Source organism: Nicotiana sylvestris, chromosome 1 (assembly GCF_000393655.2).
Source record: "Nicotiana sylvestris chromosome 1, ASM39365v2, whole genome shotgun sequence".
Taxonomy (NCBI): Eukaryota; Viridiplantae; Streptophyta; class Magnoliopsida; order Solanales; family Solanaceae; genus Nicotiana; species Nicotiana sylvestris.
In genome coordinates, this window is record NC_091057.1 from 115596766 (window position 1) to 115623634 (window position 26869).

Genomic DNA, 26869 nt, shown 5'->3' on the forward strand with positions numbered 1-26869 from the left:
ATTCCTGGAATATTTATTGCACATTGCCGCCATTATTCAAATACACCTACATAATATCTGTTGCATTTTTGAGAAATCCATCTTGAAGATATTATTGTTAGCTAAGATTAACCCTTATTTATATAAATTTGATTAGTTTAACCAAGATCTATGTTTTTTTGGTCAAACATCGTATACAAGAAAGAAAAAGAAAAAGAACCAAGAGAATTGCGTAAATTACATCCTTATCCCTAGAAAGATTTCTGAAACTAACGAGTACTTCATTAGTTAAACAAGCCTTTTTAAAAAATAAAATAAAAAGAGAGATTCAAAGATATTTTCGTCATTCCATCTAGATTACCCCCATGAGGTAATCTAGATACCCCCAAATACCCCCCAAAACAAAATAAAATTCTTTCCCGCAAACCAAACTCCGACTGTAACAATATCTCTATCTCCATAAATAAATGAAGAAATCAGCAATATCAACGGTGAAAAATAGAGGAATCCAAACCGAACCGGAGAAGCTGACGGAGCCGGAGATGAACGCGGCCTTGCAGCTTATTCAGCTCAGCGGCGATTCCGATAGCAGCGCCCGTGACATTGATCATACCGCCGGCGACAGTTGGAGAGTAGTGATTGCAGAAAAGGAGCACGGCGAAGAAGAAAGCGTTGGTAACACGGCGGAGGTATCATCAACAGCCGTCAATATGGAAGAGACTTTTGATGAAGCTTTTCCCTCTACGAAAAGGAAGTTTCGATCCATCTCCGCTCTCTATCAGGTTAGAAAACCTTTGATCCTTAAGAATAAGCATCGTAAGTTTAAATCCAGGAACTAAATGCATTTATTTGCCCCCCAAAAAATAATTAAGGAAAACGAGATGTAAAATATTTTGTGTATACTCTAACAATATCAATATATGCTGACAAGTACTTCTCTTGTAGATATTTTGGTGTAGCATATAGGGTTATTATCCTTTAGGCTTTAACTAACTGAATGTTCATCTGTGCTTTTGTTTCTTTAGTTAGATCGGGGTTCGGGGGGAGGGGTGGGGGTTAGTCAATGGGGGAGATTCTCGTGTGTTCCAGTATATTCTTAAGCTTGCAGGTTGAATAATCGTTCTGGCAAATAAAATCAAACTACTTGAAGGTTAATTTGAATTGCATGTGTTATAAATTAGTTTAGTGATGATTATTATAGTACGCTACATGAATTAAAAGCCAATCTAGAAGGCATATTGAAACGGACGACGTAAAGTTGGTTGAAGAAATTGGTCAAACAACAATTGTATCAAGTTAGTTTCTTCTTTTATTCTGCTTTGGCCTTTTTATCTGTAAATTCTTTCTATTAATTTGTGGTTGGAGTTGGAGTTTGAGTTTGATCAACAATATAATGATCCGTTTCATAGCTCACTTTTTTGTCAACTCATGTCTGTCCGCAACGCACCTTCTAGAACTTTTAAAAGCTAAGAGGTTGTTTGCTAGGAGATATTAGAAAAAATAATGCAAGCATTAGCTCTATGCATTACTAATACCTTGTTTGGTACATTTTTTCAACTTGTGTATAGCTAATACTTGTATTAGTTATACATCATACTTGGTATTATCCTATGTAGATAAGAAATAATATTTGCATAACTAATGCATACATTACTAACCCATGCATTACTAATACGTCTTATTCCGCATTATTATTGTACATCCTACCAAACGACCCCTAAGGCTTATATTTGTAGGTATTACGATCGTTTATTATGATTCAAATTCTAGTTTTGCGACTCGGTCATTCTTGGTTTTCATTCGCTACCTAGCTAGCCAAACATGCATAATACATTTTCAAGTTGGGATCTCAATAGGATGCAATATCTTTCATTCATATTCCAACACCTTAAGTTTAAACTATGACACCCTAAAATATTTTAGTTTCTTATATTTTTTGAATAGTTCTCCAATTATCTCGATGTAGAGAAAATAAGGCATTATGTTCTCATCCTACAATTATTCACCTTAATGGAATAAGCTGGCCAGGACACTAATGTTGTTAAAAAAAGAAGAAGTAATATTCACCTTTTGATAGCAAAATTTCAAGCATAAATCCTGCGTCAAGTTATTTAGCACAACGGGAAAGAGAAGGTAGGAAACCCTTATCCGGATCAATTATTCGCTTCCATGATAGACTTTTAATTCGTGTTTTTTATGATTCCTCGTCACTATTTGGAAGGAGTACATACCGATTTAAGAAGTAAAAGTTTTCTTTATTATAATGTCATCGTATCTTGAAAAGTTATGAAAATAGACCGTTTGAATTTATTTTTCATATGATACTTAATATGTGAGTTGTGGTTCCCACTCCTTGCAGAGAAAGATAGAAGGTATGAAATCACCTAAAGAATGATAACCACCAAAACAAATGACACATTTCTAAATTTGGAAGTAATTCAACTTTAAACTCTTTCATTTTACTCATTTACCCTTAATGAGAAGCTTTTATAGCCACACAAATGTCATGGCCCCACAAATTTTTTACCGCTTAAGATTTTAAGACCACAAGTTTCAAAAGTCTATTTCTTTTTTCTTAAACTTCATGCCGAGTCAAACTATCTCATCTAATATGAACAGAGGGAGTAAGTTTTAGATTCCTAGAAATGACGCACAATCGATCGTTTCTACTTTTGGTTGAGAAAGCAAAGGATCATTGGTAACACCAACTTACCAATATCGAATGTTGTTTGAAGTAGAAAGATGGTACTCAAAACGAAGTACATGTAGTTGCAGTACATGTAACACTTTAATGGAGCCTTATTTGTTATATATAGGCAAGGCGGCATTAGACTTTACGCCCCTCTGGATGATGGATTGGACCGAGTAGATTATTTTTAGTGTTTTTCTTCCTTGGTCCGTGTATTGGTCAAAATCTGATCGCTACGGTCGGCCCATCCGAGATCCCGTCCAAGCAGCGAGACAATGGATGACGATATGGTTTGTTCCAAACCCTGTGTTCACAAAACCCGACAAGTCGAAAAACAACACTCAGGGAACGACAAAGGTGGCGTGGTATGAAAGTGTGTTGACCGAGAACGCGATAAGGATTCCATAACTATATATAGGGACGGAACCTTCCTAGAAAGGGCGAAGGGGGAGGGGGAGGGGGGCTTCTTCTCTTTCTCTTTCCTCTCCTCTGCAATCTTCTTAGCACAAAGAAGACAAAACAATCTCCCATGGAATATGTAAAATAGTAATCTCCACCGATTAATGAGAGGAAAAATGAAAAGCATCAATAGGATTGATCGCCCATATTTCTTCTTATGCATTATTTTCTGATTTGCTTATAGATCTGGAGTTCATTACGTTTGACTAAGATTTACATCATTATCTTCTTTAATTGATTTAATAAAAAAGGTTTCAATATCTTTTGGGTCAAATAATTTGGCGTCATCATGGGGATTTCTTAGTGAAAACTTCCTAGTCTCCTCCAAATCAAAAATTTTGGAAACACGATCACTCATCGAAACGAATGGTAAGTAAACATCACACGCCAACCCAGATCAATTTTCTATACTATACACAAGTTGAAGTTGCAACCAACATCCTCCCTTGCACGTCGGGCAGCCCACGAGCCAGCCAAAACGAGCGTATCCCGCATAAGACGAAGGCACAAAAAAAGGGGGAAGGGAAAGAGAGCTGAATATGGCTACTGAGTTCAGAAAATATCACCCCAATCAACCATTGAAATTCCAAACAAAGCAAGCAATGCCACAGATCCACCTTCTGATGTTTGCTCAAACAAGAACGCAAGCATCGCACGGGCAAGCGAGCAAGGAAACATCCCAACTGAAGAATGGGGAATTGCTACAAAAGACCAAAATATCGTCCGCCAGACAAACCCAACTCCTAGGAAATGACACCCCTTGAGCGATACCCCCTCTCCCTCACCAAGAAGGTTTCCTGAGAAAGCCTCTCGGGGACATAAAGACCGGGACAACGAGGGAGAACTCCCCAAGATCAAAAGGCCGACGAGGGTAAACTCCAATAGGTGCGTGAAACGAGTGTGAGCAAAGCAGCAGAGTTTTCTGCTCTCCAACACCACATTCCCTGACACAAATAAAATCAGGCGAACTGGGACTCCGCCAGAAGATACCCAACTCTCCGGAAAATTGGGACGAACAATGGGTTAATATTTCGACGAAAGTTCGAAATAACACCCTTAAGGCCAAGGGCCTTCACCAAAAAGAAGAGTTCAACCTCGATCGAACAACGATGGGTTAATATTTAGACGAAAGTTCAAAATAACACCCTTAAGGCCAATGACCTTCACCAAAAAAAGAGTTCGACCCCGATCGAACAATGATGGGTTAATATTTCGACGAAATTTTAAATAACACCCTTAAGGCCAAGGGCCTTAGCCAAAAAGAAGAGTTCGACCTCAATCGAACAATGATGGGTTAATATTTTGATGAATATTCGAAATAACACCCTTAAGGCCAAGGGCCTTCTCCAAAAAGAAGAGTTCGACCTCGATCGAACAACGACGAGTTAATATTTCGACGAAAGTTTGAAATAACACCCTTAAGGCCAAGGACCTTCGCCAAAAAGATGAGTACGACCTCGATCGAACAACAATGGGTTAATATTTCGACAAAAGTTCAAAATAACACCCTTAAGTCCAAGGGCCTTCGCCAAAAATAAGAGTTCGAACTCAATCGAACAACGATGGGTTAATATTTCGACGAAAGTTCGAAATAATACCCACAAGGCCAAAGACCTTCGCCAAAAAGAAGAGTTCGACCTCGATCGAACAACGATGGGTTAATATTTCGATGAAAGTTCGAAATAACACCCTTAAAGGCCAAGGGCCTTCTCCAAAAAGAAGTGTTCGACCTCGATCAAACAACGATGGGTTAATATTTCGACGAAAGTTCGAAATAACACCCTTAAGGCCAAGGGCCTTTGCCAAAAAGGAAAATTCGACCTCTATCGAACAACGATGGGTTAATATTTCGACAAATGTTCGAAATAACACCCTTAAGGCCAAGGGCCTTCACAAAAAAGAAGAGTTCGACCTCGATCGAACAACGACAGGTTAATATTTTGATTAAAGTTTGAAATAACACCCTTAAGGCCACAGGCCTTCGCCAAAAATAAGAGTTCGACCTCGATCGAACATCAATAGGTTAATATTTCGACGAAAGTTCGAAATAACACCCTCAAGGCCAAAGGCCTTCACCAAAAAGAAGAGTTCAGCCTCGATTGAATAACGACGGGTTAATATTTCGACGAAAGTTCAAAATAACACCCTCAAGGCCAAATGCCTTGGCCAAAAAGAAGAGTTCGACCTCGATCGAACAATGCTGGGTTAATATTTCGACGAAAGTTCGAAATAACACCCTTAAGGCCAAGGGCCTTTGCCAAAAAGAAGAGTTCGACCTCGATCAAACAACGTCGGGTTAATATTTCGACGAAAGTTCAAATAACACCCTTAAGGACAAGGGCCTTCGCCAAAAAGAAGAGTTCGACCTCGATCGAACAACGATAGGTTAATATTTTGACGAGAGTTCGAAATAATACCCTTGAGGACAAAGACCATCGCCAAAAAAACTGGGAGTCACGACGGGATAATACTTCGGTATAGGCTCGAAAGTAACATCCCTGCTGTCGCGCCCTTTTTTCCCTTCGCGGAGAGTGAAAAGTCCAGGTTCCGATGTTCATGGGGGTAATAACTCATTTCCTTTTGGGAATTGGGTGTTTTAAAGAGTCGACACCTAACGGATTATGGTGCGTTAGGGCACCTAGAGTAATTAACTCTTAGACTAGTTTGTATTACCAGAGATTTAGGGCAAGGGCTTGAAATAGCCTCGAGGGAAAGGTGTTAGGCACCCCTTTTGGTCCACAACGGTAAGTTCCGGCCGAACTTATACTTATGAATTAGTCCATTAACAAATAAATAGTTAAACCCATACTTGCAAATAAGGGCATGTTTTGGACACGGTATGACTCAAAGAATTTGAACAAGTTGCATATAAAAGAGTAGGGTTTAAACATTGGGAATTGGAAAAGAGGGGTCCTAGGTTGGTTAGCCTATATGATCATCCCACACAATGCCCGGTAAACACTCCTCAATGAGGGGCTACACGTGACGTTAGCGCATAGTCATCATATCCTTTTCTACCCATGTCCCTCCCCTTGGTCACAACCTAAAGCGTTCTAGCAACCTTGAAAATGTCCTATGCGTGCACTACCCGTCCCTTCCCTGTGGCCTTGGAGGTATTTTAGGACCTCTACTTTGGACAGTTCTAGACCTTCCTAAGGTTTTAAAGGAAAAAAGTCTAGGCGTCAATCAAGAACAAGTAGGACTGCATTTAAAAAGAACAAATTACAGGCTCACAGTAACCTTCACAAATATAACAAGTAAATGCACATCTTCAAACAACAGTCAAGTATTTAAGAGAAAATCCTAGAGCATGATATCTAGGTGAGCAGGGATTATACAGTATTGAATTAGGACAAAGTGTCAAAATCCTATTTAGCTTGCCTACTGATTTAGACCTATTAAATCTGAACAATTTTAAATAACAAAGCACAGTTTTATAGTTGCAGAATTTAAATCACCCTACAGGCCTGCGTAAATGCAAAACAGTGGTCCTAAGAGCATGATATCTACATTCATACAGTAAAATAGTAACAGTTTTTAAACGGACACTTTAGGATCCTATAGACATGCTTTCTAGCGGTATAGATTTAAGGCAGTGTTTGAAAACTAATTTAAAGAAGCGGACTGCTGATTAAGCCAATTCAGAATGAATAACGTGAATTAAGCTGATTTGTTAACTAAACTGATTTTAAGTTCTATAGGCAGGATTTCTGATTTTAATTCCTATAGGCATGACATCTAATTGTTAAGAGTTGATTTTCGAACTTATAGGCATGATTTCTAGTGAGACGAATGTAAACACATGTTGTAGCAGAAACTGAACTCAAACATTTTACACTCTATAGGCATGATATCTAATTATGAAGTTGATTTTAATCCTATAGACATAATTTCTATTATTGCAAGCCATTTAGATCCTATAGGCATGATTTCTACTATTGAAGCCATTTAGACCCTACAGACATGATTTCTAATATTGTGAAAGTAAAGCAAATATAGCAAGTGCATTAACACAATTCTATAGGCATGGTATCTACCCGAGTTACCCAACAGATATTTAACTACCAACCCCTTTTCACTAATCACCCCAATGTTGTTTACAAAAAATTATTACAGACCAGTTGAATAAATTACATAAACAAATAAAGAAAAGAAGAAGTTATCTATAGGGAGCCTGAAGCAGGCCCAAATGACTTCCAAGCCTCCAATATCCTCAAATGCCAAAGTTCCATTGACAATATCATGTCTAGGTGTGTCAGAGTTCCCTAAGGACCTCAAGGATCCCGGGCAATGCTCACACCTAGACTTTCTCAAATAGTAACTGATTTAGGTGCAGTGTGGAAGGGACGACTTTGACATGCTAGAGTTCAGAGAGATCTCAAGGATCTCAAGGCAATACACAGTCAGGGGGACAAAACCTAATATTCTAGGAGTAATGTGAGAGTGCTTCACATAGTTTTGAAATGGTTTTGATATTAAAAACAATGTTGGAAATGGCTCAATTAAGTGAAGAAGTTTTATGAAAATAGGAGTTGACTAGTAATAAAACAGTTTTAAAGATAGTGAACTTGTGAGAAATCAGCAAACAGTTTAAACAACACCATTCAGACACAGATTTTACTCAGGGAGTATGGGAATTGGGGACACATAGAGCATATTAATGTAACAACAAGAGCACATAAGTTTCTTTTTTCAGAGTTCTTTATAGGATTTATGAGTCAATCAAATATACTAGGCAGAGTTGAACATAGGGTCAGAAGTACTTAGGGAGTAGTAATCAACCTAGCAAAGTATATTACTATTAGGAATTGGGTAAATAAACAGACAGACAATCAAACATACATACATGGAGTAGAGTCAATTTGAGATATGCTAGAGAAAGCAATAAAAAAGTCATCAGACATGTTAATCATACATTGAATAGGTAGTACTCATATATGCTAAGTGAAACCAGGATTTAAGCATGCTAGTTACATATAGAAAAGCCAAGTGATAGACAGGAATCAGTAAACTAATGCAGTAAGAGAGCACATAGAGTTTTGAACTTGTAATTAAATCAGAACGTACCAGTTAAGGAGAGCAAACACAAAGTATATAGCAGTGTAGTGCAATAACTAGCCTTGGCTTACAGCCGACTAGTTTAATGGGAGTAGCAAGTAACAGAAAAGAGCAGAAAGCTTTAAGTATAAGAGAGAGTTTTTTTAACTAGTCTCGTTGTCGTTTAGAATTTAGAATAAGAGGGGGGGGGGATTTATATAGTAGTTAAAAACTAAACAAACAAGGTAAGAGATCAATCAAGTAGCAAAATCAAGGAAATCACATGTAAATCAGCAAGATATTCCCTCAATCAAGGGACAATTAAATCAACGGTAAAACTTGCTAAGTATTTAAGGAAAAGAATCAAGTAAAGTTTAGGTATATAATAGGTAATTAGGGGTGAATGAACATCAGTTTAATTAAAGAAATAATCAGTAATAGTCAACGGAATACAAACAAGGCAGGGAAAACAATTAAGGCAAGCAAATTCAATCAAATTGAGTAAAGAGGTAAGAATCAGACGTTTAAAAGAAAGTGTTCAAATTAAACCAGGAAATAAGGGATTTAGAGAAATCAAGGGTTCAGGAAGTCATGAAAGAGTCAGCATATAAAATAAGGTAGAACATGGATAATCAGTATTTCACATAGCTTTAACAAAACACATAATTAAACGATATTGTTCAAGGAGAAATATACAAGTCTTAACATGAATGGTCAGAACGAGCACAAGCACATAAAATCAATGACAGGTCGAACTAAGAAATTTAGTAGAAGCATATTAGGACAAGAAAATCACGGGAAACCAGAAGAACCCAAAGCAAGAACATAGTCAGATGCACCAGTACTCAGAAACCAAACGAAAAATCCTAGAAAATTAGGGCTTTCGGTATAAACGGGCTAATTAGTCAAAAACATATATGAGAAGCAGGAGTTTAAACACAAAAAATCATCAAACAAATTTTAAGAGAAATTCCGGAAACCCTAGTTTTAGGAAAAGATGAAAATCGCTTGAAAATTACCCGATTCTTGTAAAGAATCCCAAGGTTGTTGTAAGACTAACATGAAAAAAACCTAAATCATCTTAGATTTGTACATATCTAAGAGGTTTAGAAAAGAAATTAGGGTTTCGAAAAGAACCATAGAGAGGTGAAAGAACCTGTTTAGAAAACCATAAATCGAAGTCAATATAGGACGATCTCACTGGTGGGTTGGATAAACGGGTCAGGGGTCGGGTAATTTAAAATTGCAATTTGGTTTAATTGGGGGGTTGATTTGGGCTACAATTGAAATGAAATAGGGCTAGTATTTAAATATTCGCTTTCCCTTTTTCATTTTATAAAAATAGTAAATGATTTCTGAAAATAAATTAAAGGTACCAAGCTAATTTATAATGTATAAATATTAAATAAAAATATTGGAATCAATTTTTTAATAATAAACGCAATTAAATCTTACAATACGCTGAAATTGTAATTATATACAATTTAGCTTTAAAAATACTAAATAAATTTGTAAAAATGTGTAAAAATTACCTTAACTATATTTTGGTATAAATATGAGAATAAAATAAGTTAATCACAATAATGATAATTTGAGGAATATTATTGGTTTTTGTACTGCTAAAATAGGGCAATAAATTGATTTAATAATCTTTAAATAATCAGGAAAAATACTAAAACATTTGGACACACTTATATATACATACATATGCTATTTTGAAAGTATTTTGCATTTATAAAAAAAATATATACAGGGAAAAATTGGGTGTCAACAGTACACCCGAACATGTTATTTAGGGGCTACAGACACCGGAGGCACCACCAGCCCAGCCAGTTGCACCTGCTCAGGATTTTGTGGTTCTAGTTATGACTGATGATGAGCATCGTCGATTGGAGATGTTTGGTAGAATTTGGCCTCCAACTTTCAGTGGCGCAGAGTGCGAAGATGCCTAAGGTTGCTTGGATAAGTATCAAAGGATATTGCATACAACGGGTATTCTGGAGACTAGTGGGGTCTCATTTACTACTTTTCAGTTTTTTGGAGTTGCCTTTACTGGGTGGGAAGCTTATGAGAGGCATAGGCCTGTTGGTGTACCACCCCCTTACCTGGCATCAGTTCTCCATTCTCTTCCTAGAGAAGTATGTACCGCATTCCCGAAGAGAGGAGCTGCACATGCAGTTCGAGCAGCTGCGTTAGGGGGATATGACCGTGTCGCAGTATGAGATAAGATTCTCCGATTTGGCCCCTCATGCTATCTGGCTAGTTCCCAAGGATAAGGAGAGGATCAGGAGGTTTGTTGATGGCCTCAACTATCAACTACGAATTTTTCTGACCAGAGAGAGTGTATCTGGCGCTCCTTTTGAGGAGGTGGTTGACATTGCTAGAGAGATAGAGTTAGTTCGCCACTAGGAGATATATGAGAGGGAGGCCAAGAGGTTTCGGGGATCTAGTAGTTTAGTGGTGTTCCTTTGGGAGGTCAGTCTCAGCACGACAAAGATCATCCATTCAGACATACTCAGCCATCCCGTTCAGGTCACCGTGGTGGGTCATCTGGCCATAGTTCTCACAATTCACATCACGGTCACTCATCTCTCAGTGCCCTTCCAGCTCAAAGTTCGACTCAGGCACCATTAGTTCAGGGCTTATCTATGTCTGTTTCTTCTAGTGGGCATCTTGGTGCGTGAGGCTCCCTTCAGTCTTCGCTGCCATTTGTCAGGAGAGGTTGCTTCGAGTGTGGAGATTTGGGTCATATCAAGAGGTTCTGTCCCCGTCTTATAGGAGGTTCATCCCAGTAGAGGAGTCAGCCTTCGGCTTCAGCACCAGTTACTTTTTCACTCGCTCAATCAGCTCGGGGTGGAGGTTTGTCAGTTAGTGGTCGCACTAGAGGGGGAGGTCGATCAAATGGTGGTCAGGCCCGTTTCTATGCCCTCCTAGCCAAACCAGATGTTATTGTTTCATATGCTATGATTACAGTTATTATATAGTCTGCCACAGAGATGCCTCTTTATTATTTGATCCTGGTTCCACTTTTTCATATGTGTCATCATATTTTGCCCATTATTTGGATATGCCCCACGAGTCTCTTATTTCATCTCTTCATATATCTACTCCGGTGTGCGATACTATTAGTATAGATCGTGTATATCGGTCGTGTGTAGTGACTATTAGGGGTTTGGATACCCGAGTGGATCTCTTGTTTCTATGTATGGTTGACTTTGATGTGATATTAGGCATGGATTGATTATCTCTGTGTTGTGCTATTTTGGATTGTCATGCTAAGACAATGACCTTGGCTATGCCGGGGTTGCCACGGATTGAGTGGTGAGGTTCGACGAATTATGTACCCAGTAGAGTGATTTCATTTTTGAAGGCCCAGTAGATGGTTGAGAAGGGTTGTCTTTCTTATCTAGCCTTCGTGAAGGATGTTAGTGTAGAGGCTCCTACCATTGATTTAGTCCTAGTAGTGAGGGACTTTCTGGATGTCTTTCCAGCAGGCCTGCCGGGCATGCCACCGGAAAAGGATATTGATTTTGGTATTGACTTGGTGTCGGGCACTCAACCCATTTCCATTCCACCATATCGTATGGCACCATTAGAGTTGAAAGAATTGAAGGAGCAGCTTCAGAAACTCCTTGATAAGGGGTTTATTCGGCCTAGTGTGTCGCTGTGGGGTGAGCCTGTCCTATTTGTGAAGAATAAGGATGGCACTATGAGGATGTGCATTGATTACAGGCAATTGAACAAGGTCACAATCAAGAACAAGTATACTTTGCCTCGTATTGATGATTTATTTGACCAGCTTCAGGGAGCGATAGTGTTCTCCAAGATTGATCTCCATTCAGGGTATCACCAGTTGAAGATTAGGGACTCGGACATTCTTAAGATAGTTTTTAGGACCCGATATGGTCATTATGAGTTCCTTGTGATATCTTTTGGGTTGACCAATGCCCTAACAACATTCATGCATTTGATGAACAGCATGTTCCGGCCTTATCTCGACTTGTTTTTCATTGTGTTCATTGATGATATTCTGGTGTACTCATGTAGTTAGGAGGAGCACGCGGAGCATTTGAAAGTTGTGTTGCAGAGATTGAAGGATGAGAAGATTAATGCAAAGTTCTCCAAGTGTGAGTTTTGGCTTAGTTCAGTGGCTTTCTTAGGGCACGTGGTGTCCAGTGAGGGTATTCAGGTTGATCCGAAGAAGATATAGGTGGTTCAGAGTTTGCGCAGACCGTCTTCATCCACAGAAATTTGCAGCTTTCTTGGTTTGGCAGGTTATTAATGTCTGTTCATTCAGGGATTTTCATCTACAACATCACCCTTGACCAAATTGACTTAGAGGGGGGCTCCATTTATGTGGTCGGATGAGTGTGAGGCGAGCTTTTAGAAGCTCAAGACTGCCTTGACCAGAGCTTCAATGTTAGTATTGCCATCAGCTTTAGGTTTTTATTCAGTGTATTATGATGCTTCGAGAGTTGGTATTGGGTATGTTTTGATGCAGGAGGGTAGAGTGATTGTATACGCTTCTTATCAGTTGAAGCCCCATGAGAAGAACTACCCTGTTCATGATTTGGAGTTGGCTGCCATTGTTCATGCGTTGAAGATTTGGAGATATTATCTGTATGGTGTGTCATGTGAGGTGTTTAACATCGTAGTCTCCAGCACTTGTTCAAGTAGAAGGATCTCAATTTGAGGCAGCGGAGATGGTTGGAGCTGCTAAAGGATTATGATATCACTATCTTGTACCATCTTGGAAAGGCCAATATGGTGGCCGATGCCTTGAGTAGGAAGGCAGTGAGTATGGGGCGTTTGCCGTATATTCTTGTTTGATAGAGACCTCTTGCAGTCGATGTTCAGGCCTTGACCAATTAGTTCATGAGGTTGGATATTTCGGAGCCTAGTCGGATATTAGCTTGTGTGATTTCTTGGTCATCCTTATTTGATCGCATTAGAGAGCGCCGGTATGATGATCCCCATTTGCTTGTCCTTAAGGACAAGGTTCAACACGATGATGCTAGAGATGTGACTATTGGTGGTGATTGGGTTTTGAGGATATAGGGACGGATATGTGTGCCCAATGTAGATAGGCTTTGGGAGTTGATTCTAGAGGAGGCCCATAACTCGCAGTATTCCATCCATCCAGGTGCCGCGAAGATGTACCGGGATTTGAGATAGCATTACTGGTGGAAAAGAATGAAGAAGGATATTGTGGGATTTGTAGCTCGGTGTCTAAATTGTCAGTAGGTGAAATACGAGCATCAGAGACCGGGTGGCTTGCTTCAGCATATAGATATTCCAGAGCGGAAGTGGGAGCAAATCACCATGGACTTTGTAGTTGGACTCCCATGGACTTTGAAGAAGTTCGATGCTATTTGGGTGATTGTGGATCAGCTGATCAAGTCCGCGCACTTCATTCCTATGAGTACTACCTATTCCTCAGAATGATTGGCAGAGATCTATATCCGAGAGATTGTTCGCTTGCATAGTGTCCCAGTTTCTATCATTTCAGATAGAGGTACTCAGTTTACTTCACAATTTTGGAGGCCGTGCAGTGAGAGTTGGGTACTCAGGTTGGAGTTTAGCATATATTTTCACCCTTAAATGCACCGGCAGTCTGACCGCACTATTCAGATATTGGAGGGCATGTTGTGCGCTTGTGTCATTGATTTTGGTGGGTCATGGGATCAATTTCTACCGCTCACGGAGTTTATTTATAATAATAGTTATCAGTCGAGTATTCAGATGGCTCCATATGAGGCTTTATATGGGAGACAATATAGATCTCCAGTTGGTTGGTTTGAGCCGGGTGAGGCTAGGCTTTTGGGTACAGACTTGGTACAGGATGCTTTGGACAAGGTGAAGGTGATTCAAGAGCGGCTTCGTATAGCATAGTCCAGACAAAAAAGTTATGCTGACAGGAAGGTCCGTGATGTGTCTTACATGGTTGGGGAGAAGGTTCTACTGAAGGTTTCACCTATGAAGGGTGTTATGAGATTTGGGAAAAGGGTAAATTGAGTCCTAGGTTCATTGGGCCTTTTGAGGTACTTTGGAGGATTGGGGAGGTGGCTTATAAGCTTGCTTTTCCACCCGGTTTATCGAGTGTGCATCTGGTATTTCATGTTTCTATGCTCTGGAAGTATAGTGGCGATCCGTCTCATGTTTTGGATTTCAGCACGGTTCAGTTGGACGGTGATTTGACTTATGATGTGGAGCTAGTGGCTATTTTGGAGCGTCAGTATTGAAAATTAAGATCAAAGGATATAGCTTCAGTGAAAGTGCAGTGGAGAGGTCGGCCCATGGAGGAGGCTAACTGGGAGACCGAGCGGGAGATACGGAGCAGATATCCTCACTTATTTGAGGCTTTAAGTATGTTTCTTGACTCGTTTGAGGATGAACGTTTGTTTAAGAGGGGGAGGATGTAACGACCTGACAGATTGTTTCATGAGTTACCGCTCCATTTCTACCATTTCTGCTTCTTTATGTCTTGTTCAGTTGTAATATGTGGTATTGGGTTGGTCGGTTCGGGTTAGGAGTGGTTTTGTAGAGGAATGTGACACTTAGTCTCTTAAGTTGGCTATTTAGTTGTAAAAGTCAATCGGAAGTTGACCTATGAGTAAACGATCTAGGAATTTGGTTTTTATAAATCGGATAGCTTTGTGAGGTGATTTGGGACTTAGGAGCCTGTTCAGAATGTAATTTGGAGGTCCATGGTAGATTTAGGCTTGAATTGGCGAAATTGGAATTTTGGCACTTTCCGGTTGGTAGTGGAAAATTTGATATCAGGGTCTGAATAGAATTCCGGAAATTGGAGTAGGTCTGTTGTGTCATTTGCGACGTGTGTGCAAATTTTAGGTCATTCGGAGGAGGTTTGATAGAATTTTTGATCGTTTGCGGAATTCGAAAGTTTTTGGAATTCTTAGGCTTGAATCCAAGGGTGATTTGGTATTTCGGCATTGTTTTGAGTATTACGAGGATTGGTACAAGTTTGGATAGTGTTATATGACTTGCTAAAGTGAGAATGAGACGCAGATGCGGCCACAAGTGAAAAGAGCGGAAGTCGCAGATGCGGAGGAAGGAACGCACCTGTGTGACCGCAGGTGTAGATATTTAGTCGCAAGTGCGGTTGGATGGAGTGCAGAAGCGGCCCCGCAGGTGCGGGAAATGGACCGCAGGTGCATAATCGCTAGGTAGAAGGTATAAAAAGGCCCTCTTCGCGAATTTTGCTAAGTTTCTCCATTTTTGAAGACGGGAAGCAAGCTAGGGCAGTGATTTTTCAAGGGAATCGAAGGTTTTCAGTTGTGTAAGATACTTAAGCTTTATTACTTGTGTTTATGACCATTTTTACATTGTTTAGTCATGGTATTAGTGGAAAATTAGGGAGGAAAGTTTGGAGATTAGGGCTTGGAATTGGAGATTTTGATTTAGGGATTTGAGGGGTCGTTTGTAGTCGGATTTTGGTGTATTTGGTATGTATGAACTCGTGAGAGAGTAAGGATTCTAGTTTTGTGAATTTTCTTAGAATCCAAGACATGGTCCCGGGGGTCAGGTTTGGCTAATTTCGGGAATTTTGAGTTAAATTGATAATTTTCGTATGGGTTTCACTCCTTTAGCGTATATTGATGGTTATATACTGATTTTGGTTACATTCAAGGCATTTGGAGGCAAAATTGAGAGGCAACAATGTCGCGGGCTAGAGTTTGGCTTGGTTTGAGGTAAGTAACGCTTCCAAACTTGATTCTGAGGGTTCGAAACCCTGAACTACGTGTTCTATGATTACTATTGAGGTGATGGAAATGCCAAGTGACGGACGTGTGGGCGTACACCGTGAGAAATGCATCCTTGATCATTCCTTGGCACCGTTTAGAGACTCTTTCTAGATGTTATTTGTGTTGTAATTATGTGATTAAGTTAATGAGTTGCAAATCATGCTAATTATCATGTTAAGGCTTCACGCCAATACTGTTGAGACCTAAAAGGTCGTTTCTTGTTGTCATGTCATTAGCTTCATTTATATTCTGTACTCAGTCTTGTTCATGCATATTATATCATGCCTCAGTCTCGATTATTGCTATTTGACATATCATATCATTGTTCGGGCTAGTATCATGACATTTTGAGCCTGTGTGTGTGAGAATGGAGAGTAATGACTGAGTGAGGCCGAGAGCCTAATATTGAGTGACAGTATGGGATCGGGCTGCATGCCGTTGCGAGATATTGATCATGCCTTCGTTGCCTTAATATAGCTCTTGGGCTAAGAGAAGCCCCTCCGGAGTCTTTACACCCCGAGTGAGTGCAGTTGATGATATTGAGGGATGGATCTTCCCTGGACATGGATCTTGTCCAAAGTATTGACATCTGGAGATGGATCTTCTCCATAGGGCTAGAATGGCCTTCCTCAGTACTGGATGACTACGATCAGTGATGTACATATATTCCGGGATGGATATTCCCTGGGCTAGATGGCCATATACAGTACCGAGTGGTTGAGCACTTGTGAGTGGAGGTTTAAGGATCATTGGTCATGTTATTTATGCATTGGTACTTAGGAGTTTCCTTAGCTTTATACTCAGTACTGTTCATACTGTGTTTAGTTACTGTTGAGAATTTACTTGAACTGCAAGCATGTCTACTTTCTGTACAATTAAATGTTGCTACCTGTTGAGGTTTGGTTTGTCACTACCGTCGGTCCATAATTTGGACTTGTTACTTACTGAATTGGTATACTCACGTTACCCTTGCACCATGTGTGCGGATCTAGGTGTTTTGGGCCACGGTAGCGGTTGCTGATCATATTGGTTGGAGACTTTCCTTGGAGATTGCGAGGTAGTTGCCTGGCGACCGCAGTTCCACCTTCTCCTTCCTTATCTTACTTGTAGTACTTTTGTTGGATATTCTCAAATTATGTAGTCTTGTTTATTTCGAACTATTGTAGTATTTTGCTCATGGCTTAGTGACACCTGAGGTCGAGCTTGTATTTCTTTCCGCTGGTTTTGATTTCTAGTTTTATCTTATTGGATTTTTGTTAAAAATATGATTTTCTTAAGTTTTTAATTGAAAATTGTAGTATTTGGAAATAGGTTGGCTGGCCTTGTTTCACGATAGGCGTCATCACAATCATGTCGATTTTTGGGTCGTGACAGATGTATACGGTTAGGAGTGGCAAAACTAATCCAAACTCATTTGACCCGCCTAACTCGTCCAAGTTTTAAAGGTTTGGGCTATAAAGATTTTGAATTTTGGTTGTTTCGGGCTAGCACAAGTTAACCCATAAAACGTTATCAGCCCAATTGGACCTATGATGATGCACAATCTTGACCCATGAAAATGCTCAATCATAGAGTTATACCTTGACCCATGTGCTAGAAAATAGTAAAAATTGCACGGGGCTCCCTATTTGGTCACCCCCATTTAACTTATATCCATTTTTTTAAAAGTTTTAACTTGTACCCACTTTTTAAACAACTTCAACCCACTTCCTCCTCCTCCTCCTCCTCCTCCTCCTCCTTCTTCTTCTTCTTCTTTCTTCTGCTACTGTTGTGATGCTATGAAACATCAGTTCATGGGGTTGGTTTCCATAAGTATGTTTTTCAGATTATTTAAAACAAATTATAAATAACTTTCTAAAGTAAGTACGTACATGTATGTAAATGTAAGTCCATTTCCTTTAATTCACATTCTATTATTTTTTTTGGATTTAGCTTTGTACATTACCAATGCACTTTAACTTGTTGTGCTAAATCATTATCTAGTTTTGTAAGTTACTAATTCTACTTATGATAAACTTATTATCTATAGAAAAAATCAATTACATGATAGTATAAAACATGCTGAAATTTAGCAAATATAGAATAAAATTTCAGCTAAAACATGATGAAGTTCAGTAAATAGAGAACAAAATATCAGCTACTAGAATGCTTAAGTTCAGCAATTACAAATAAAAATTTCAACAAATTAAGAATAAAACTTCAGCTACTATGCTTAAGTTAATCAATTACAAACAAAAACTTCAGCAAATAGAGAATAAAACTTCAGCTACTATGCTTAAGTTCAGCAATTACAAACAAAAACTTTAGCACACTTGGTTCAGCAATTTTTGCTACTTCGGGCCCGTCTACTAGAATGCTGAAGTTTTGCGTGTCCTTTCTACTTCAGGTCCGTATGCTGAAGTTACGCAAAAAAGTGGGTACGCTTGCAAATTTTTTTTGCAAAGCGGGTACAAGTTAAAACATGACCCAAAAAACGGGTGTAGATGCAAATGCCCTTAGAAAATATTTTCTAATTTTTTCATGTTTGGTTGGTTTATTGAAAAATATTTTCTTTATGAATTTGTTTGTCTCCAATTAGAGATTGAAATGTTTTCCCTGTCAAGAGAATAGAAAATAATTTCCAAAAGTTTTTTTCAACCTTCCAAAACTAATTGTTGTTAGTATTGTAAGATGAAGAACTGTCAAATAAAATTTTAAATCTACATTGAGGAAAGAAATCATTTCACATGAATTGACATTTATTCCAAAACATAAGACATTTTTTATATATGCTTGTTTAAAAGTTGAGAATATTTTAATGATTGTGGTCAATATGGGCGAGTTGGGTTACAACCCATTATTTAGTCCATCTTGACCCAGCCCATTTTAATCAAAATGAACTTTGGGCAGGCTATGCATTAACTGTAACGATCCGACCGGTCTTTTCATGAGTTACCACTCTATTTCCCTCATTTATGCTTCTTATTGCCTTGTTCAACTGTATTTTGTGTTACCAGGTTGGTTGGTTTGGGTTCGAAGAGGTTTGTTAAGGTTTGGACACTTAGTCTCTTTTGAGGAAGCTTAAGATGGAAAAGTCAACCAGATGTTGACTTATGTGTTAAAGGGATCGGATGTGAAGATAGCTTTGGGAGGTAATTTGAGACTTAGGAGCATGATCGGAATGTGTTTTGGAGGTACGTAGTAGATTTAGGCTTGAATTGGCGAAATTGGAATTTTGGTGTTTTCGGTTAATAGGTGAGATTTTGATATAGGGTTCGGAATGGAATTCTGGAAGTTGCAGTAGGTTTGTTGTGTTATTTGGGATGTGTGTGCAAACTTTTAGGTCATTCGGACATAGTTTGATAGACATTTTGATCGAAAGAGGAATTTGGAAGATTTTGGAATTCTTAAGCTTGAATCTAATGCAAATTTGGTGTTTTGATGTTGTTTTGAGCATTCCGAACATTGGAATAAGTTTGAATTATGTTATGGGATATATTGGCATGTTTGGTTAAGGTCTCGATTTCCTCGGGTGAGTTTCGGGTGGTTAAACGGACCATTTTATGTTGTGAAAGATAGCAAAAAAACTATTGTGTATGTTGCAGACAATTGGCCTTCGCGTTCGCGAAGGGTTAGTAGGTGAGGCTGAAGATTTGGCCTTCGCCTTCGCGAGGGAGGTCCCACGTTCATGAAGGGCTGGGCTATTGAGCTACGCATTCACGAGATGGGGAGCCGCGTTCGCGAAGGTTGGAGTCAGGAAGCATCGCGTTTGCAAGAGGTCAGATGCATTCACGAAGGAGGAAAATGTGGTCAACGTCAGTTTGTGCTTCGCGAACGCGGGGATTTGACTGCATTCGCGAAGAAGGTTTTTAATGCCTGGGTAGAATGTTTAAATAGCCATTGTCCGCAATTTTGGGGCTAACTTTCACCATTTTTGGGTGATTTTGAAGCTTTTTGAAGAGGATTGAAGAGGGATTCAAGGGGGAACACGTGGAGGTAAGATTTATGGACTTAATACTCAATACTAATGTGTTTTCTACCTAATTAATCATGGAATTTAAGCCTAATATTGAAGAACTAGGGCTTATAATTGAAGACCTGGAATTTGGCATTTGAGGGGTCGTTTGTGGTTGGATTTTGATGCTTTTGATACGAATGAACTCGGGGAGTGATAAGGAGTCTATTGATATAATTTTTATCGGAATCCATGACATGGACCTAAGGTCAGATTTGGCCAATTTCGGGGTTTGTGTTGTAATTTGATTTCTTTCGAGTGGGCTTTGTTCCCTTAGCATATTTTGATGGTTTTGCACTAATTTTGGTTAGATTTGGAGTATCCGGAGGTCGATTCGAGAGGCAAAGGCATCGCGGGCTCGAGATTTGGACCAGATAAAGGTGAGTAATAATTGTAAATGTTGTCCTGAGGGTAAGAAACCCCGGATTTCACATCGTTGTGCTATATTAAGGTGACGCACATGCTATATGACGAGCATGGGGTCGTGCACCATTGGGGATTATGACTTAGTCCATCCCGAATGACTGTTTTACCGTGTATTTGACTGAAAACTGTTTGCTATCATCATGTTTTGGGGTGAATGCCATATTTGGGACTTGGGCCAACTATTTGGACCCTTAGGGGGATTTTTACTGATATTTTCTCACTATTTTGACTGTATACTTGTACTAAGTCATGCTATATTCTACTGATTTCATAACTCAGCCATGTTTACTCTGTTTTAATACATTAAATGATATTCTAAATGATAATTTGAGTTGGGCATCATGTTTACTATTGGCCGAGTGGCTTATGATATTCTGATTGAGTAAGGTTGGGGGCCTGTGTTGTGAGGATACACAGATTTATGATTATGAGGCCGAGGGCTTGAAATTGTACGCCACGAGATGGCTTGTTGATATGAGGCCGAGAGCCTACTGACTATGCCATGAGATGGCTTGATATTGCCCTTGGGCCGTAAGGGACCTCTCCCGGAGTCTGTACACCCCCAGTGAGAGCGGGTACCTATTGTGATATGATATATAGCCTGAGGGGCTGGTGTTGTTCCATGATATTGCCCGAGGGGCGGATTCTGTTGACATTGTGCCCAAGGGGCGGATTTTATGTATTTATCTATTCTAGCTGCTTTTTGTTTAATTGTTTAACTATTAAAAAGGTGTTTTTAAAGAAGCTTCTTCTAAACTAAGGTGTTTTTATATGTTTTCATTGTTTCATTATTTTTTACTGGTTTTATACTGCTTCTTTATAGCATGTTGATGTGCTTTTACATGATTTCTTATCATTCAGTCTTCATTTATTATTATTACTCACTGAGTTGGAGTACTAAATTTACTTCATGCATCTTGTGTGCAGATTCAAGCTCTTCGGGTTCCACTAGCGAGTGTTGATTCTTCCAGCTCAGGCGGATTCGGAGATTCACTAGGTAGCTGCTCGGCATTCGCAGCCCAGTGCTTTTCCCCCATCTTATTTTCTCTTGTTTTCGTTCTGTAATAAACTATGTAGACTCTTCCCCCAAGGCGACACACTAGGCCGAATGCGCCGGTTCTTTTTGTGAAGAAGAAAGATGGCACTATGAGGATGTGCATTGATTATAGGTAGTTGAACAAAGTAACAGTTAAGAACAAGTATTCTTTGCCTCGTATTGATGATTTGCTCGACCAGCTTCAGGGAGCGAGAGTGTTCTCCAAGATTGATCTCCATTCGAGTTATCACCACTTGAAGATTAGGGACTCGGATATTCTTAAGACGGCTTTCAGGACCCGATATGGTCATTATGAGTTCTTGGTGATGTCTTTTAGACTGACCAATGCCCCAGCAGTGTTCATGCATTTGATGAACAACGTGTTCCAACCTTATCTCGACTCGTTTGTCATAGTTTTCGTTGATGATATTCTGGTATATTCGCGTAGTCAGGAGGAGCACGCGAAGCATTTGAGAGTTGTGTTGTAGAGATTGAGGGAGGAGAAACTTTATGCTAAGTTCTCCAAGTGTGAGTTTTGGCTCAGTTTAGTGGCTTTCTTGGGTCACGTGGTATCCAACGAGGATATTCAGGTTGATCCGAAGAAGATAGAGGCGGTTTAGAGTTGGCCTAGACCATCCTCAGCCACAGAGATTCGCAACTTTCTTGGTTTGGCGGGTTATTACCGCCGGTTTGTTCAGGGATTCTCATCTATCGCATCACCCTTGACCAAGTTCACTCAGAAGGGTGCTTCATTTGCATAGTTGGATAAGGGTGAGGAGAGCTTTCAGAAGCTGAAGAATGCCTTGACCACATCTCTAGTGTTAGTTTTGCCATCAACTTTAGGTTCATATACAATGTATTGTGATGATTTGAGAATTGGTATTGGGTGTATGTTGATGTAGGAGGGTAGAGTTATTTCTTGTGCTTCTCGTCAATTAAAGCCCCATGAGAAGAACTACTCCGTTCATGATTTTGAGTTGGCTGCCATTGTTCACGCGTTGAATATTTGGAGGCATTACTTGTATGGCGTGTCTTGTGAGGTGTTTACGGATAATCATAGCCTCCAGCACTTATTCAAGCAGAAGGATCTCAATTTAAGGCAGCGGAGATGGTTGGAGATGCTAAAGGATTATGATATCACTATGTTGTACCATTCGGGAAAGGCCAATGTGATGGTTGATGCTTTGAGCCAAAAGGCAGTGTGTATGGGAGTTTGGCATATATTCCAGTTAGGGAGAGACCTCTTGCAGTTGATGTTCAAGCCTTGGCCAATCGGTTCGTGAGATTAGATATTTCGGAGCCCAGCCGGGTATTGGCTTGTGTGATTTCTCGATCTTCCTTATATGATCGCATCAGAGAGCGCTAGTAAAATGATACTCATTTTCTTGTCCTTAAGGACAAAATTCAGCATGATGATGCAAGAGATGTGACTATTGGTGATGATGGGGTGTTGAGGATGCAGGGCCGGATATGTGTGCCTAATGTAGATGGGCTTCGGGAGTTGATTCTGGAGGAGGCCCATAGCTCGCGGTATTTCATTCATCCGGTGCCACGAAGATGTATCAGGATTTGAGACAGTATTATTGGTGGAGGATAATGAAGAAGGACATTGTGGGATTTGTAGCTTGGCGTCTCAATTGTCAACAGGTGAAATACGAGCATCAGAGACCGGGTGGCTTGCTTCAGCAGATGGATATTCCAAAGTGGAAGTGGGAGCGGATCACCATAGACTTTGTAGTTGGGCTCCCACGGACTTTGAAGAAGTTCGATGCTATTTGGGTGATTGTGGATTGGCTGACCAAGTCCGTGCACTTTATTCCTATATGTACTACCTATTTTTCAGAGCGGTTGGCAGAGATCTATATCTGGGAGATTGTTCGTTTGCATGGTGTCCCAGTTTCCATCATTTTAGATAGGGGCACTTGGTATACTTCACAGTTTTGGAGGACCGTGCAGCGAGAGTTGGGTACTCAGGTCGAGTTGAGCATAACTTTTCACCCTCAGATGGACGGGTAGTCCGAGCGCACTATTAAGATATTGGAGGACATGTTGCATGCTTGTGTCATTGATTTTAGAGGGTCATGGGATCAGTTTCTACTGCTTGTAGAGTTTATTTATAACAACAATTACCAGCCGAGTATTCAGATGGCTCCATATGAGGCTTTGTATGGGAGGCGGTGTAGATCTCCAGTTGGTTGGTTTGAGCCTGGGGAGGCTAGGCTATTGGGGACAGACTTGGTGCAGGATGCTTTAGAAAAGGTGAAGGTAATTCAGGAGAGGCTTCACACAGCGCAGTTGAGAAAAAAGAGTTATGCTGATAGGAAGGTTCGGGATGTGTCCTACATGGTTGGTGAGAAGTTTATGTTGAAGGTTTCGCCCATGAACAGTGTTATAAGATTTGGGAAGAAGTGTAAATTGAGTCCTCGGTTCATTGGGCCTTTTGAAGTGCTTCGGAAGATTGGGGAGGTGGCTTATGAGCTTACTTTGCCACCCAGCTTGTCGAGTATGCATCCAGTATTTCAGGTTTCTATGCTCCGAAAGTATATTAGGGATCCATCTCATGTTTTGGATTTCAGAGCGGTGCAGTTAGATGGTGATTTGACTTATGATGTGGAGCCAGTAACTATTTTGGGGCGTCAGGTTCGAAAGTTGAGATCAAAGGATATAGCTTCAGTGAAAGTGTAGTGAAGAGGTCGGCCCTTGGAGGAAACTACCTAGGAGACCGAAAGGGAGATGCGTAGCAGATATCCTCACCTATTTGAGGCTTCAGGTATGCTTCTTGACTCGTTCGAGGACAAACGGTTGTTTAGGAGGGGGAGTATGTAACGACCCGGCCGGTCGTTTCATGAGTTATTGCTCCGTTTCACCCATTTTTGCTTCTTATTGCCTTGCTCAGATATATTTTGTGTTACTGGGTTGGTTGGTTCGGGTTCAGAGGGGTTTCGGTAAGGTTTGAGACACTTAGTCTCTTTTGAGGAAGTTTAAGTTGGAAAAGTCAACCAGATGTTGAGTTATGTGTTAAAGGGCTCGGATGTGCGTTTCGATGGTTCAAATAGCTTTGGGAGCTGGTTTGAGACTTAGGAGCATCATCATAATGTGTTTTGGAGGTCCGGAGTAGATTTAGGTTTGAATTGGCGAAATTGGAATTTTGGTGTTTTCCGGTTGATAGGTGAGACTTTGATATAGGGTTCGGAATGGAATTCTGGAAGTTGCAGTAGGTTTGTTGTGTTATTTGGGATGTGTGTTCAAATTTTCAGGTCATTCGGACGTGGTTTGACAGACTTTTTGATCGAAAGAGGAATTTGAAAGATTTTGGAATTCTTAAGCTTGAATCCGATGCAAATTTGGTGTTTTGATGTTGTTTTGAGCATTCCGAAGGTTGGAACAAGTTTGAATGATGTTATGGGATATATTGGCATGTTTGGTTGACGTCCCGGTGGCCTCGGGTGAGTTTTGGGTGGTTAAACAGACCATTTCATGTTATGAAAGATTGCAGAAAAATGATTGTGTATGTTGCAGACAATTGGCCTTCGCGTTCGCGAAAGGTTAGCAGGTGAGGCTGAAGATTTGGCCTTCGCGCTCGCGAGGGAGGTCCCATGTTCGTGAAGGGCTGGGATATTGAGCTACGCGTTCGCGAGAAGGGGAGCCGCATTCGCGAAGGTTGGAGTCAGGAAGCATCACGTTCGGGAGAGGTCAGATGCGTTCGCGAAGGAAGAAAATGTGGTCAACGTCAGTTTGTGCTTCGCGAACGTGGGGCTTTGACCTCATTCGCTAAGAAGGTTTTTAATGCATGGGCAGAATGTTTAAATAGCCATTGTCCGCGATTTTGGGGCTAACTTTCACCATTTTTGGGTGATTTAGAAGCTTTTTGAAGAGGGATTCAAGGGGGAACACTTGGAGGTAAGATTTATGGACTTAATACTCGATCCTAATGTGTTTTATACCTAATTAATCATGGAATTTAAGCCTAATATTGAAGAACTAGGGCTTGTAATTGGAGACCTAGAATTTGGGATTCGAGGGGTCGTTTGTGGTTGGATTTTGATGCTTTTGATATGAATGAACTCGGGGAGTGATAAGTAGTCTATTGATGTAATTTTTATCGGAATCCAAGACGTGGGCCCGGGGGTCGGGTTTGGCCAATTTCGGGATTTGTGTTGTAATTTGATTTCTTTCGAGTGGGCTTTGTCCCTTAGCATATTTTGATGGTTTTGCACTGATTTTTGTTAGATTTGGAGCATCCAAAGGTCGATTCGAGAGGCAAAGGCATCGCAGGCTAGAGATTTGGACCGGATAGAGGTGAGTAATGATTGTAAATGTTATCCTGAGGGTAAGAAACCCCGGATTTCACATCGTTGTGCTATATTGAGGTGATGCACATGCTAGATGATGAACGTAGGGTCGTGCACCATTGGTGATTGTGACTTAGTCCATCCCGAATGACTATTTTACCGCATATTTGACTGAAAACCGTTTGCTATCATCATGTTTTGGGTTGAATGCCATAATTGGGTCTCGTGCCAACTATTTGGACCCTTAGGGGATTTTTACTGATATTTCCTCAGTGTTTTGACTTTATACTTGTACTCTGTCATGCTATATTCTACTGTTTTCATAACTCAGCCATGTTTACTCTGTTTTAATACATTAAATGATATTCTAAATGATAATTTGAGCTGAGCATCATATTTACTGTTGCTCGAGTGACTTATGAGATTTTGACTGAGTAAGGCCGAGGGCATGTGTTGTGACGATACACTGGTTTATGATTATAAGGCCGAGGGCCTGAGATTATACGCCATGCTGTGGCTTGTTTATATGAGTCCGAGAGTTTGTACACCCCCAGTGAGCGCGGGTACCTATTGTGATATGAGATATAGCCCGAGGTGCTGGTGTTGTTCCATGATATTGCTCGAGGGGCGGATTCTGTTGACATTGTGCCCGAGGGGCGGGTTTTATGTAATCATCTGTTCTAGCTACTTTTTGTTTAATTGTTTAACTGTTAAAAATGTGTTTTTAAAGAAGCTTCTTCTGAATTAAGGTGTTTTCATATGTTTTCGCTATTTTATTATTTTTTTTACTGATTTTATACTGCTTCTTTATAACATGTTGATGTGATTTTACGTGATTTCTTATCATTCAGTCTTGATTTATTATTATTACTCACTGAGTTGGAGTACTCACTTTACTTCGTACACCCTGTATGCAGATTCAGGCGCTTCGGGTCCCGCTAGCGAGTGTTGATTCTTCCAGCTCAGGCGGATTCGGAGATTTACTAGGTAGCTGCTCGGTGTTCGCAGCCCTGTGCTTCTCCCCCTTCTTATTTTCTCTTGTTTTAGTTCTGTAATAGATTATGTAGACTCTTCCTATTTTTTATCAGTTAGTAGATGCTCATGACTGGTGACACCTCGATGTCGGGCTATGTCTATTCCGCAATTGTACTGTTTCACCTCATTTTGGGATTATTATTATGCTAAAGACTT

At 40.1% G+C, this 26869-nt stretch overlaps 1 protein-coding gene across 1 annotated transcript; it reads left to right on the plus strand.

The window, feature by feature from the left end:
- The first annotated feature begins 353 nt into the window (after positions 1-353).
- On the plus strand, positions 354-26665 carry LOC104234639 (uncharacterized). Its single transcript, XM_009788235.2, has 4 exons — positions 354-761; positions 16923-16987; positions 21278-21347; positions 26596-26665. Exons 1-3 carry the CDS (start codon positions 447-449, stop codon positions 21300-21302), a joined length of 405 nt encoding a protein of 134 aa, XP_009786537.2. The 5' UTR covers positions 354-446; the 3' UTR covers positions 21303-21347; positions 26596-26665.
- Positions 26666-26869: the final 204 nt, after the last annotated feature.